Here is a 16286-nt window from a genome sequence, read left to right on the forward strand (position 1 = left end):
TTTGCCATGTAAGGTAACATATTCACAGATTCAACCCAGTATCCAACCCTGTTAGGTTGTGGACATCTTTTGGCAGAGGAGGGAGGGAATAGGCAGGCATTATCATTTTGTATGCAACATTATAGAAAAGACAGATAGTACTCATTACAACACACCATCAAAGCAGAAACACCCTCCCAGAAATCCATATTTGTAACAACAAATGGTCAAAATGTACAGAGTTTCCATCTGCATTTGTTTTAAGGTAGCTCTAATATAAGGTTTAAAAAAAAAAAACACACACAGCAAAGATATGCTTTGAATTTAATGAAAGCTACTCAGTAACCTAAAAGCTCAAATCAAATCTATTTTAGCCCAAGCTTTGCCTTACTCATCTCCCTAAGTGTGCTCATGATTCAAGTTTAAGGAAGAACAGCTTTGCTACACAAATAATCTATAAGATGAAGAAACAAGAAAATCTAAGAATTCACATAATATATTTAACATTTCTGAATTTTCCAGAATATATTTCAGAATACACACACATACACACACACACACACTGTCTCTCCCCTCAATATTTTGGAAGAGGAAAAATATAAACTTTAAATATTTAAACTCCCCACTCAATCAATACTGGTCTGTTGCCAACTGAATACATTACTGGAAATATTGAAAATCTTTATCTCTAAAATTAAGTTCATCCAATAGAAGTGTTATAAATTTTAGGCCGATTACACAAGAGGTGAAAAAGGGAGGGCTCAGAGATATTTACAGTTAACTAAAGAATAATGAATCATAAGTTTCCACTGCCCATTTACTGACTAAAGACATGAATGTTGATTTCGCATTCAATCACAGTTGACATTTGCACAGATCTGTGTATCAGCATCCCTAGGCATATTGTTAATTTAATTCTGGTTCTAGGAATATTTAGGCAATGTAGTTTAATTTCAATCTCTGTTGACCTAGGCTGGATTTCAATTCATAACAGAAAACATATGAGAAACAAAATTACTGTAATGAAACATCTATAAGCAAAAGAAACTAAGAATAAAACATATTTCTTAAAAAATTATGATTTGACTCTAATAGTGGGCATAATTTTTTAAAAACTATTCTTCCTCAATTGGTTGTTAAAAACAATTATAGGCTGGGTGCAGTGGCTCATGCCTGTAATCCCAGCGCTTTGGGAGGCCGAGGCGGGTGGATCACGAGGTCAGGCATTCAAGACCAGCCTGGTCAGTATGGTGAAACTCCTTCTCTTCTAATAATACAAAAATTAGCCAGGCATGGTGGCGCACACCTGTAGTCCCAGCTACTCAGGAGGCTGAGGCAGGAGAATTGCTTGAACCTAGGAGGTGGAGGTTGCAGTGAGCCAAGATCGTACTACCACACTCCAGCCTGGGCAACAGAGCAAGACTCTGTCTGAAAAAATTAAAAAGAAAAAAGAAAAAAAAATTATAAAGAAAGCAACAAGAAAATAAAAGAAGGGGTAACTTCATGTTAAATTACTGATGAGTTTTAATAATGTTCTCAATTTATCAATTAAAATAATTGTTATTTTAATTATCTCTAATGATCTACACCATTGAACTTCTGAACAAGCTGGTCACAATGTAAAAATAAGATGCTAAGGCCAGGTGCACTGTTTCATGCCTGTGATCCCAGTAATTCAGGAAAACAAGGTCTAGGATTATTTAAGTCCAGGAGTTTGAGACCAGCCTGGGTAGCATAGCAAGACCTCATCTCTATACAAAAATTAAAAAACAAAAACATTAGCCAGGCATGGTGGCATGCACTTGTAATCCCAGCTACTCAGGAGTCTGAGATGGGAGGACTGCTTCAGCCTGAGAGGTCAAGGCCACAGCGAGCCAAGATGGTGCCACTGCACTCCAGCCTGAGTGACAGAGCAAGACCCCATCTCAATCAATCAATCCGATGATAAATTCAATTTTAAAAAATTAACCAGAGTCCAAATAAATAAATGATATTACATTTAGAAATCATCCCATAAGTTACTTCAGGATGTTTAAATATTACACTCCAATATGGAATAGAAAAAACTTGCTTCTTCCTGTTTCGGGACTAATGGACACTTCTATGAGTATGATGATTCTAAATTATTTCTTCAATAAGACAAATCTGAAAAACTGTGAAATGATTTGCAGAGTAAGTGATAGACGAATGAGTGACTGGATGACTAGAAAAATAAACCAATATATAAATAATGTATAAGCACAACATAAAGTCTAAACTACATGTTAGAAAAGATACCTACAGTTCGAGAGTCCCTCCATTATTTCTGTCCCACAAACAAATTATAAGAAATTATCCTCTGTTAACAGCAGTTGACCACCAACTGTAGAAGTAGCATAGAAATTCGAAGGATGAGCAGGGAAAAGCAGAAAAATCAGCTGAAAAGTTTCTCAGAACACTGGGAATGATGAAACCAAAGGAATAAACCATTAAGAAGTTGAGAACACTATTGATAGATCCAAAATCTATCACATTAGATTAAAATCAGATTTTTAGATAGAAAAAATCTAAGTCATACAGTAGTCTCCCCCCATTTTTAGATAGAAAAAATCTAAGTCATACAGTTTCAATTTGGTTTCAATCACTGCCTGTCAACTGCAGTCCGAAAATAGGTAAGTACAGTATAATAAGACACCTAGCGACAGAGATCACATTCAAGTAACTTTTATTATACTATACTGTTATAATTGTTCTATTTTATTATTATTAATGTTTTATTGTTTCTAATATATAAATTAAGCTTTATCATAGGTATGTATGTATAGGAAAAAACAGTGCATATAGGGATTGGTACTAACTGCAGTTTCAGGCATCCACTAGGGTGCCTAAGTCCCCACACATAAGGGGAGTCTACTGCATCTCTTTATGCTCACAGCCATGTATATGGCCAGAATAATCAGTGTATAGTGTGCCAGATTCGCCACTAAGGTGGCTCTAATGCTTTGGATATCCATCATATGACAAGGTTTATGCTTTGGAATCAGGTTGCCAAAAATACAGATTTGGTAATCTGGCTTAAACCACTCCTAAGACTTCTACCAACGCAGGTCATGCCAAAGTTTTACATTGCAAATCCAGTGGCTACTTCTCAGCCCTTCTCTCCTTTTCTCCAAATACTCATCCTTTCTTTGAGCATATACGAGGGATAGGGAGATAATGTATCTTTCCTCTACTGCCTACTTCTAGGCTATGTATATGTTCATCCTTTTTTTGAGCTTATATAAGGCAAAGATTAGACCCAATTACAGATGCTAAGAAGCTAACCGTCAAAATAAGAAAACCACTACAAAAATTATTGTGATAAGTGAATCTGCCAAATATACTAGCATATTCAAAACACTAAAAAGATCTTAAAAGAAGAAATCCCTAACTCTTTTGCCCTTGTTCTTTCCAAGATTCACTTCTCTACCTTTACTTTTGACCTCATCCACTCATATCTTCCGGGATCCTGCTATACCAGCTAAACTTCCACCTGTTCGACCTCTCCCATCAACAGCCCCTTCCACTCAACATATATAATCAGGCTGAAGCTTTTCTATGACTAGTAGTACATACAGAATCATACTCTAAAAGTTATAGTCATTCTACTCTTAAAGACTGAGACTATTTTAGACACACACAAAGTTTTAATATTCTTTTTTTTGATATTTAGGTATTTTGAATTTTTTTCACGTTATACTAGAGAGTTAAATCATAATATACACTGGGGCTAGAATTAATACTAACAATGTTATTGTGTCCCTAAATGAATCAGGAAGCTCTTAGAGGATACTGTCATGAAATGAATAAAATATAAATTATTTAAATATTGCTACCATAAAATGTAATATATACCTGAAATATTAGAAAAGACAAATACTGTTACCTAATTCCAGAGTGTCATAAACAATATGTAAACCACTCTAATTAAATTACTTAATCAACTTCTGCCAAATATTTGCTGATTTTTATTTTGGTTATACAGAGTTTAATAAGTATCCAATAAATTTCAAAACAGGGAAAAATAAATAAATTTGGGCCAACGGCAAGATATCATCTCTGTCTTTCTAAATCTAAACTTTGGGGAAAAACTATGCTTTCTTTTGGAACAGTGATTTTTTTTCACTAAATATTAATATTATGGCTCCCCTATTAACTGTGCTCCTTTAGTGTTCTTTCATTACTTCCCTCATTCATTCAGTTGTGCAACAAATATTTCACATGTCTACTGTGCACCAGGCTCTTTCTAGGCACTGGAGACACAGCATTCAGCAAAGCATTAAAAAATCACTGCCTTCATAGAAACTCTATGCTAGGTGATACATAAAACAAAACACATTTCTCAATTGTGTGCCTGTCAAAAATTCATTAAGGCAAGAAATAAAGTATCTCTGGGCTAGGACAGGCCACACCCACAGCCATTACTAGGGTGAAACTTAAAACTAGTAAAATGTATATAAACATACACACACACACACACACACACACACACACAGATTCATATCTATATCTGGATGGATAGATAGATAGATAGATAGATAGATAGATAGATAGATAGATAGAAATGATGCGTATTTCTTTCACTGCCTACTTTTTGGCTAAGACACAGGTGTTAACCAAAAATAATCTGGGCATTTGTTCTCTGCTGGGCATTTGTTCTCTGCTGCAAAGGCATTATTTTCTGAAGAGCTGGAAGACCATTTTCTTTTTTCTCCATCCTCTTACCTGTAGTACTTTCCCTTTTATAACTATTCAGAAAAGATAACTCCCTAACAAAGAAACTTTGACAATGGCTTATTTCACCCTTAGATGTGTATTCTAACAAATGACACATGACAGCAAGGGGCAGATTCAGGAAGCCTTGGTACAGTACATGCTGCTGGGAATGACTATTTTCTATACATTGTACTTACAGCATGGGGGCAGTGAGGAATTGGTGAAGGTCCCACCTAATAAAACAAAGCCAAAAGAGTATAGCACCTACCCCAAACTGGAAATACTAAGTAAATCAAATTTCATCTTTAAGGTAAAGGAATTTCAGGCCATGTCAATTTCTAATTATTCCAAGAAGGAAAGCTATGTCCACATAATAGCCAAAACCACAACCACCCAGTGCCTGGAAAGCAAGATCAGTCACTTGTTTAAAAAAGAGTCACTATTTCAGTTTAGGAAAAAATAAGAAAATTGCCTTCTATATTTGTTCATATTCACTAGCATTTTGCACAACAAGAATACAACTAAACTGTAGAAATGTCTCTCCTTCTGAAAACTTTTGAAAAATTCCTTGCAATTTCCACATAAATTTTAGGTTTTAGTAAACCTAATAGTTTCAACATATATTATACCTAAATCCTCCCAGCTGAAGTTTACAGCTCTTTACTCTTGTCTTTGTTACCCCTTATAACTGAAGAATTTCTCAGTGAATAATTACTAAACTTCTAAGAGGTTCCTGACATTAACCCCTTAATAAATTTCCTCTCCTACAGGAATTTCCAAATTCCAAATTTCCAGACTTACAGGCCCAGAATACCCCAAAAGTGTATGACAACTCGGATCTATGAATATAGCAGCACTCAGTGGTGGAAACTCCTTGTCCCAGGGCCTCAGTTAACCTGGCAAATGTCACTTACTATGACATTAAATCACACTAAAAAATATTAACTCTGAGATGGCATTAATTCTAGCAAATAGAAAGTTTATCTGTCATATTTCACTTATAGATAGGTTAACTTTGTTCTACTTAATAGATACGTTTCTAAGATGGTAAAGAGAATCAGATATGAATTTGTATTAACAATTAACTTTGATGTGTCAGAAATATCTAAACTTAATCACTAGTTTTGCTGCCTTTCACCTTCTCTATGTGTACCATTGTAAAAAAAAAAAATGTTTAAATCACTATGCAAATAAATTCTGCAGAAAATCTCTCTTCCTCATCTTTTCCTTATGGAAATCTTGCTTTGTTTTTAAGATCCAAATAAAGTGACATGCCCTGCAAAAATGTCCCCACAGGGACCTCAGCAGAAGTAATCAAAACTCTTTTTACCAAGAGCATGTTGCTTATATTTCTAGTAATTATTTATAAGTACTCAACTTTAACAGCATTTGCTTGGTAGCAGATTAAAGTGTTCATTACATCCAAATCCACCAGGCAGTACTATTACAATATTTTAAACACACCAGACAAAAGATTAAAATATCTCTTGTGACAAAAGTTTGGGCCTTCATAATACTTTTTTTTCTTACATTTTTGATTTTAAGAATTAGGTAAAAATGCATACCCTCTTTTTCTCCCACCAGATCAACTACTTCCTGACTTTCCTCTTTCTCACAATGGCAAAACCACTGAGACCTTCGAATCTCCTGTGAGTCCTCTATCTTCCTCACCTTGGGCTGGTCCTCCACAACGTCTTTTGTGTTTGTTGCCTGTTTTCCAATTCCACTATACCTTGGTCCTTCTTTAGTCCCTCTTTTCCTTTTATAGAGAACATATCAATAGGCCTCTAACTGGACACATTGCCATAATCAATCCTAAGAACTTAATAACAGAGTTCCAAAATACGTGAAGCCAAACTCTCCTTCCCTTACTCTACTGTTTCCACCATTGTGATTACAACCTTCTAATATATTATATAATGTACCTATTTGTAATATGTATGTCTCCACCCAATAAAACATAAGCTAAATAAGGGTAGGGTTTTTTTTTTTCCTGCTTTATTCACTGATATATCCTCTGTACCTAGAATACTGCGTACTTGAAAATGGGCACAAAATATGTATCGAATGAACTAAGGAGTATTTTACTGAAGTAAATATCAACTTCAGCATTTTACGAAGACAGAAGAAGTATGTCTTATCAATTAATTCCTGCACACAGCCAGTAAATGCAGGTATCATATACACAGGAGGAATGCTGTGGCTGAAGAATTTTCTCTTCTCGTCCCAAAAATGAAGAAAGATAAGAAGACAAAGACAAGAAAAGGAGATGGGCTTGGAAATAGTCCAAACTGGATGCAATAGAAGTAGGTTTTTTTCCAGTCCTAGGATTAGGATTCCATAAATATAAACAAAGAAAAATGAAAGAACAACTAACACACCTCTCTTCTCACGATGTATTTCATCCAGAAGCTGCTCCTGCCTTTCTATCTGTTGAAAGAGACACTGCAGCTCAGATTCCTTGTTTTCAGTCAAATTCCTGAGTTGTTGTCTGCAGAGCATCAGCTGGTGTCGCAGATTTTTCTCTCTGTTTTCTCTCTCTTTCAGTTCCTCACAGAGCCACTGAAGTTTAGTCTAAAAAATAACATTTATGTCTAATGGTTAAAGAAACTCAGAAAAGAGTAGCATTTCAAAACAGGAGGAAAACAATAAGTAACATCATAATTTGAACAAATATAGATAATTACCAAATTTTTGCAAAATTTTAAAATATCCATGTTTAATTTGCATAATGGTCTATAGCAAGTAAAAGTTGGTTCAGAAATTAAGCCATAATATTAGTAGATTTTTAAAAAATATTTGGTGTCATCTTTAGAAAGACAAAGTTTGGCCTATTAAACTTTCAATAATATTATGGGTAATCCTCTGATTTGATATACAGGACAGTCTAGTATAGGAATTTAAAAAACAAATACATCCCAGAATAGAACTACAGACTTTTTATAAAAGAAGTATTCCTTCAGAGAATTTTTTAAAAGATAAAATTCCTAGCATGACTTCTAAAAATGCATTATCCCCACTGATCTGATCTAGCTAATTAGGCATCAGGAGAGATTCTTTATTGACTAGCAGATATAGAGTTAATGTTTACGCTTCTAAGACACAAGGAAAGCGAATTCTGGCAACTGTACTTCACAGATTCTAACGTCACCTATCTTTTCTTCTTTCTTTCTTTCTTTTTCTCTCTCTCTCTCTTGCTTTTTTTTTTTTTTTGAGACATAATCTCACTCTCTCGCCCGGGATAGAGTGCAGTGACACAATCTTGGCTCACTGTAGCCTTGACCTCCTGGGCTCAAGCAATCCTCCTGCTCAGCCTCCTCAGTAGCTGGGACTACAGGTACACATCACCATGTCTGGCTAACTGTTTTTTGTATTTTTTGTAGAGCTGGGGTTTTGCCATGTTGCCCAGGCTGGTCTCAAACTCCTGAGCTCAAGAAATCCACCTGTCTCAGCCTCCCGAAGTACTGGAATTACTGGCATGAGTGACCACACCCAGCCCTCACCTATCTTTAATATTTAGATAGTTAAAACAAGAATAGGAAAAGAAATATTTCTTTCACCTTCAACACAGCAGGATTTCAGTCAAGTCTTAGGACCTTCCTAAGTCAGGCTACCCTCCAATTCCTAGTTATATATGAAATGTAATGTCTGTAAGAAAATCATGCTTTTGAAGATAAAACCTGTATCATAATTATTAATATAAAGTCTCATCAAAAACAAAGGGGGCCATCATAACAGTTCTTCTTCTGGAATGATGATATATAGAGTTCTGTAGAAATGGTCCCCAGCAAAATAACCGTAAGTGCTAAAAATATTTTTTTTAAATTAATGTTTCTAAATATTGTCCTGTAGCCATACAGCAAATGAAGAAACATTTATTTAAGAAACTCTATTTAACCTCATTAAAGTGGCACTTGAGGCATAACTGACTCTCTCCTTCTACCCTCAGTGTGATAAAAGCTCCACTCCTCATTCCAGAAAAACACTGCCAAGAAAACAGGGTTTTCTCTTTCTCCAGTTCACAGTCAAGGTACATGATAGCATACTGGATGGGCAGATCACCAGGATTTTTCAGCCCTGCAGCTCTGATTTGCATAGGCTAAAATCCTGGCCAAGTGCAGCAAGATGTTGAGAATCCCTTGCTCCCCCAATGTCCCACTGATAGGACGGTTACCCTACCCCAAGCACATCAGGCTGAGAATACTGGGGTCCCAACTGCCATTTCCCCAGGTCACTTATAATAAAGCTGTACTTATGAATATGCCTGATGAATACATATTTTCTTGAAATCCTCGAGAAAATACTAGCAAACAGAATCCAGCAACCTATAAAATGAACATCATGATTAATATGGTTTGGCTCTGTGTCTCCACCCAAATCTCCTGTCGAATTATAATTTCCAATGTTGGAGGAGGGACCCGGTGGGAGGTGACTGGATCATGCAGACAGTTTCCCCCTTGCTATCCTCATGATAGTCAGTGAGTTCTCAGGAGATCTGGTCATTTAAAGGTGTGTAGCACTTCATCCTTTGCTCTCTTTCTCTCTTGCTGCCATGTGAAGACAAGACATGCTTGCTTCCCTTTCACCCTTCCACCATGATCGTAAGTTTTCTGAGGCCTCCCCAAACAAGCCTCCTGCACAGCCTATAGAACTGTGAGTCAATTAAACCTCTTTTCTTTATAAATTACCCAGTCTCGGGTAGTTCTTTATAGCAGTGTGAGAACAAACTAATACAATGATCAAGTGGAAGTTATCCCAAGAATGCAAGGTTTAAGATAGGAAAATCATTAATGTAATATACCATATTAATAGAATTAGGGACAAACGCCATATGATTATATCAAAAGACACAGAAAAAGCATATAATAAAGTCAAACATTTCTTCATAATAAAAACACTCAAAAAACTACAAATAGAAGAGAACCTCAATATGATTTTTAAAATATCTATGGAAAACCCACAACTATTATCATACTTAATAGTAAAAGTCTGAATGCTTTCTCACTAAGACCAGAAACAAGAAAAGGATAATAGCTCTCACCACTCCTATCTAACATTGTATTAGAGGGTTATGAAAAGGCAATTATACAAAAAATAAAAAGAAATAAAAAATATCCAGATTGAAAAGGAAGAAGTGAACATATCTCTATTTGTAGGTAACAGGCTTATGTGTAGGAAAATCCTAGTAATTCCATTAAAAAAATCTATTAGAACTAACAAAAGAGTCCAGCATATTGTAATATATAAAATCAATACAAAAATTAATTATATTTCTGTATATTAATATTTGCAACGAGCAATCCAAAAGTAACATTAAGATAATCATATTTACAATAGCATCAAAAAATGAAGTATTTAGTGATAAACATAAAACTGCAAAATCTATATCTAAAAACTACAAAATGCTTTTTAAAAAACTGACGACTAAGTGGGAAGATATCCTGTGTAAATGGATTGAAAGAGAATATTATTAAAATAGCAATGCATCCCACCTAATCTACAGATTCAACAGGATCCCTTTCAGAATCCCATCTGGCTTCTTTAAAGAAATTGATGAGTTGATCCTATGTTTCGTATGGGAATTCAAGGCAAATTTCCAAAATAGCCAAAAAAAAGATATTGGAAAAGAAGAATATAGTTGGAGGATTCATACTTATCCATTCCAAAGCTTACTACAAAGCTACAGTAGTCAAGATGGTGTGGTATTGGCATAAGGACAGATATACAGACCGATGGAACAGAAGTGAAAGTCTAGAAATAAACCCATACATAAATGTCAATTGATTTTCAACAAAAGATCCAAAACAATTTAATAGAGAAAAGAATAGTCCTACCAACAAATGGTGCTAGGACAACTAAATATACAAATACAAAAGAATTCATTTATACCCCCTACTTCACACCATATACAAAAACTAACTCAAAAAGGATCACAGACCTAAATGTTAAAGAGCTGAAACTAGAAGATTATTAAAAGAAAACACAGGCACAAATCGTTGTGACCTTGGCTTGGCAATAACTTCCTAGGTATAACACCAAAAGCAGAAGCCATCAAAGAAAAAAGCTGATAAATTGAACTTCTTTGAAATTAAAATTCTGTGCTTTAAAGGCCACTACCAACAAAGAGAAGAGACAACCTGCTAAGTGGGAGAAAATATTTGCAACTCAATGTCTAATAAGGGAATTATATGTCGGATTCATAAAGAAGTCAGTAATAAAAAGACAAATGATGCCATTTTTAAAACATACAAAGGATGTAAATAGATATTTCTCCAACGAAGATATGCAAATAGCCAATAAGCACATGAAAAGATGCTGAACATCATTAGCCATCAGGAAAATGTAAATCAAAACCACAGTGAGACTCTACTTCACACCCAGCAGGGTAGCTAAAATCAAAAAGACAGATAATAACAATTGTTTGTGTAGATGTGGAGAAACTGGAACCCTGACATACTGCCGGTGGGAATGCACAGCAGTGCCATTGCTTTAGAAAATAATCCGACAGTTACTCTATGGGTTAAACATAGATGTACCATATAACCCAGCAGCTCTACTCCCAGGTAAGTAAGTGTCTAAGAGAAATGAAAAACAAACATCCATGCAAAAACTCAGAAATTACTCATAGCAGCATTATAATAACAGCCAAAAAATTGAAACAATTCAAATTTCCGTCAAATGATAAACAGATTTAAAAAGTGGAGTATATCCAAACGATGAAATATTATTTGGCCATAAAAAAGTGAGGTCATGATACATGCTAAAATGGATGTATCATAATATGGATGAAACTTGAAAACATTCTGCTAAATGAAAGAAGTCAACCACAAAAGACCACATATTATATGATTATATTTATGGCCAGGGGCAGTGGCTCATGCCTATAATCCCAGCACTTTGGGAGGCTGAGGTGGACGGATTACAAGGTCAGGAGTTCGAGACCAGCCTGACCAACATAGTGAAACCCCGTCTCTACTAAAAACACAAAAATTGGCCAGGCGTGGTGGAACATGCCTATAATTCCAGCTACTCAGGAGGTTGAGGCAGGAGAATTGCTTGAACCCGGGAGGCAGAGGTTGCAGTGAGCCAAAATCACACCACTGCACTCCAGCCTAGGCAACAGAGCAAGACTCCATCTCAAAAAAAAAAAAAAAAAAAATATATATATATATATATATATAAAAAATGTCCTGAATAGACAAATCTACAGAGACAGAAAGATTAGTGGCAGACTAGAACTGGTGGTTGGATTTATAGGTGATGGCTGGCTAAGGGGTCCTGATTTTCTACTTGAGGCGATGAAAGTGTTCTCAAATTAAATGTGGTGATGACTGCACAATTCTGTAAATACACTAAAAAGCATTAAATGGTGCATTCTAAATTGACGAATTGTATGATATATGAATTATATCTCAATTAAGCTGTTAGTTAAACGGTAGAGAGTAAGTCTAGACAGAAAAACAAAGCTAAAATTACACCTCTATGAATAAACGAGACCTGGCTATGCAATGTATAGGCCTCTGTCCTGTCTGGATGTCACTGGCTAAATGTAGGAAATCTGCAAATTAAATTGGGCTGTGCACTTCCAATTATGATTGCAGAAATTTAACACAGCCTACTTCACTTCTCAATACTCCCTTTGAAACTTCCATGCGAATACAGAACAATAAAAAGCTTCCATAAGACAGAAAACCAGGAAACAGGGTCAACTCTTTGCCAGATAAAATATGTACTTTCTATTATAATTTTCTACTGAAGCACTAACGAAGAATACAGGAAAAATATGAGATGGCACACCACCATCCTCCTACGACAGTCAAGGTGGCAAATTGGGCTGTTCTCTAGAAAGTGTTTTCTACGTAGAGTGTGAAACACATGCTGAAGGCTGGAAATCAAGAGGTTGTTATAATACTCCAAGCAAGTGAAAATGCAAAGGGAAGAACCAAAGTGTACATTTTTGAGATATGATAGTTCCTCACATGTTATGGTTAAAGTAGAAAGAGGAATCACTAATGGTCAAGACATCTAACCCATAATAGCCAAGTTTCTAACTTACAAAACTGTGAGACAGGCTTTAGGTGTAACCCTATGTACTCTCAGCTGAGGTGGGCACAAAGAGATACACCTTCTCCTTGACCAAAGGAGAGGGAAGACTAAAAGGGACTTTGTCTTTCAACGTGGGTACCAACTCAAGCCACAGTAAAATAAAGCACCAAGTAGACTCCTAAAGTTCCTGACTCCAGGCCCTAGCTCCCAGGGAGCATTTCTATACTTACCCTAGGCCAGAAAGAAATGTGTTGCCCAGAAGAGAAACACACAAGCCTGGCTGGCTTCACCTGACTAGAGAGCCCTTGGATCTTGAATAAACATCAGGAGTAGTCAGACAATAGTCACCATAAGCCCTGGGAGAGACTCAGTACTGTGCTGGCTTCAGGTCTGCCCCACCACAGTCCCAGTGGTTGTGGACACAGAGGTGCTTGTTTCAAACCTCCTCCAGCTCCAGGCAGTTCAGCACTGAGAGAAACACTGCGTTTGTTTTGAGGGAAAGTAGGGAAGAGAAAAAAAGACTCTGCCTGGTAACCCAAGCACTTCGGAGAACATATGGAGGTTCCTCAAAAAACTAAAAATAGAGCTACCATACAATCCAGCAATCCCGTTGCTAGCTATAGACCCAAAAGAAAGGAAATCAGGATAGCGATGTCTGCATTCCCACATTTGTTGTGGCACTAATGACAATGGCCAAGATTTGGATGCAACCTAACTGTCCATCGACAGACAAATGGATAAAGAAAATGTGGTGCATATACACAATGGAGTACTATTCAGCCACACAAAAGGTGAAATCCTGTCATCTGCAACAACATTTATGGAACTTGAGACATTATGTGAAGTGAAATGAGCCAGGCAAAGAAAGACAAACTTCACATGTCTCACTCATTTCTGGGAATTAAAGATTAAAACAATTGAACTCACTGAGATAGAAAGTAGAATGATGGTTACTAGAGACTGGGAAGGGTAGTGGGAGAGGGAGGCAGTGTATATGGTTAATAGGTATATATAGAAAGAGTAATATCTAGTATTTGATAGCACAACAGGGTGGTTACAATGAACAATAATTTATCATGCATTTTTAAATAATTAAAAGAATATAATTGGAATATTTGAAACACATAAGAAACAAGTGCTCAAGGTGATAGATATCCCTTTTATAATGATGTGATCCTTATACATTGCATGCCTATATCAAAATATCAACTTTCAGCAGATAACAAACAACTTTGGCAAACAAAAGAAATATATAAGCAGAGGATAAAATTTAAAAGAGATAAATCTGAAGGAATACATTTTAAAAAATAGTAAAATGAACATGGACTGATAAAAGATATGACATTTACAGTTGACCACAGACTCCACAGGAGTGAAAAAGAAGACAGTTTTTCAACCTCCTGTCAATAGAAAGACAACCTGTTCTAGGAACAAGTCACTATTAGACAACATAGTAAGATTTAATCTGGTTGGTATGCATCATTGATGGCAAATGTGAGTAGTTACAAGCGCAAGGTAGAAAACATCAATAAAAGAAGTGGATACAAAATATGGAAATGTATCTGTTTCTCTTAAATCTACTCTAAGAAAATTAACAGTGCAAGCATAATAATAAAATGCAACACTTTTCCCCCATGTTGGAAATGAATAAAGAATGGAGTGGACTATGTCAAACCATAGTGTAGTTGCCCCTGCTAATGTGGTCAGGTCCATGGTTTTTCTCATCTCCAACTGTTTTCTGCCATATGAGAATGAAACTCTACTTTTTTTATCAGATCTTCTGATGCTTCCCACATAAAACTTCAATATTGTCTTTATGCAATTGTCTGATTTTTCAAATGTTTGCTACCAATTCAATTTTTAATAACCCATGTGGTCCAAACAAAATCAGTCCCAGCACGATCCTCCAGTAATCTCTTCTAACCCAGTGATTTAACTGCAAATTTAAAAAATCACTTCACATTTCCTTTTCTCCAATGCTTTTCCACCTACTCCATCCCAGTCTTTCACCTTTGTGTAATTACTACCTATGGTCACTGGTACTCCTAAGAGATGGTAATGGAGAAACAATAAATCTGTTTTGTCCTAACAATAATACTAATGGTTCTGGGGAAAAAACAAAACAATAACAACAACAACAAAAAATCCCTCACAAAGTATTAGTCAGGTTTGATATGCGTTATGGATTGAATTCTGTCCCCTCAGACTTCATATGTTGAAGTTCTCACCCCAAGTGTGACTGTATTTGGAGACGGGGCCTTTAGGGAAATAATTAAGGTTAAATGAGGTCATAAGAGTGGACTCTATCTGATAGGAATCCTGTCCTTATAAGAAGAAGAGATAGCAGAACTCTCTTTCTCTTCCAGACTCACAGAAGAAAGGTCACATAAGCTCACAAAGAGAAGGTGGCCATCTATGAGCCAGGAAGAGAAGTCTCACCAGAAACCAAACCTGGCACCTTGATCTTGAACTTACAGCCTCCAGAACTGTGAGACAATAAATTACTGTTCAAGTCATTCATTGTGTGGTATGTCGTTATGGCAGCCTGAACAGATTAATATAATATGACCTATGGCTTCAGTCTATTCTTACGAAGCCTTTATTCCATTGTCAAACAAAATTTAAAATTAACTATAGTTAGATTTTTTTATGAATTGAATCTGTATGCAGAATATATTATTAATCCTACAAAATAAAATATCAACCTGTAGAAATTTAATCAATCAATAATCAATTATGAGAATTTGTGTTTGTTGGATAAATACCCAACATCTTCATTAAGTGTCTTGAGGAAGCAGCTTGGAACACAATATAGAAATAACTTTAACAATTCCCAATAATAATTAGCTGACAAGGCTATTAATCACAGAGCAAAAACCATTCTATTAACCACTCACAGAAGTATTTTACAGATTACATAATAGGATCATTTATTTAACTACATCAAAAAGTATTGCTAAATAAACCAAAATAGAGAATAAATTTGTAAATATGTCTTTTTTTTTTTTTTTTTTTGAGATAGAGTCTCACTCTGCCGCCCAGGCTGGAGTGCGGTGGCACAATCTAGGCTCACTACAACCTTTGTCTCCTGGGTTCAAGCGATTCTCCTGCCTCAGCATCCGAAGTAGCTGGGATTACAGGCTCCCGCTACCACGCCTGGCTAATTTTTGTATTTTCAGTAGAGATGGTGGTTTCACCATGTTGGTCAGGCCGGTCTCGAACTCCCAACCTCAGATGAACTATCCACCTTGGCCTCTCAAAGTGCTGGGATTACAAGTGTGAGCCACCGCACCCAGGTAATGGCATTTTTTAAACCTTCGCAGTTGAGTAGTTGATAGCTTCCAATTAGGTGGGAATATTCATAAGTATCTAGTAAAACTACCAAGATGATCTTTTTAATCTGTGAGAATCCTCTACTGAGTCCTAGGGTAAAGATATACTAAAGCCACTAAGAAATGACTCAAAGCTAAAAATCAAGGACCACAGAAAATTTAAATAAAAAGATTATAGCTTATAAAGGTAGCAAT

At 36.0% G+C, this 16286-nt stretch overlaps 1 protein-coding gene across 15 annotated transcripts in view; it reads right to left on the bottom strand.

The window, feature by feature from the left end:
* The window catches only part of CEP128 (centrosomal protein 128), a 449614-nt gene that overhangs the window by 239198 nt on the left and 194130 nt on the right, over positions 1-16286 (bottom strand). For all 15 annotated transcript variants that reach the window (XM_063715661.1, XM_063715658.1, XM_063715660.1 and 12 more), the window contains one exon: positions 7095-7287. In XM_063715661.1, coding sequence (XP_063571731.1) covers positions 7095-7287 — 193 coding nt within the window. The remainder of the gene's footprint in view (positions 1-7094; positions 7288-16286) is intronic.

This window comes from Pongo abelii, chromosome 15 (assembly GCF_028885655.2).
Source record: "Pongo abelii isolate AG06213 chromosome 15, NHGRI_mPonAbe1-v2.0_pri, whole genome shotgun sequence".
NCBI classification, from domain to species: domain Eukaryota; kingdom Metazoa; phylum Chordata; class Mammalia; order Primates; family Hominidae; genus Pongo; species Pongo abelii.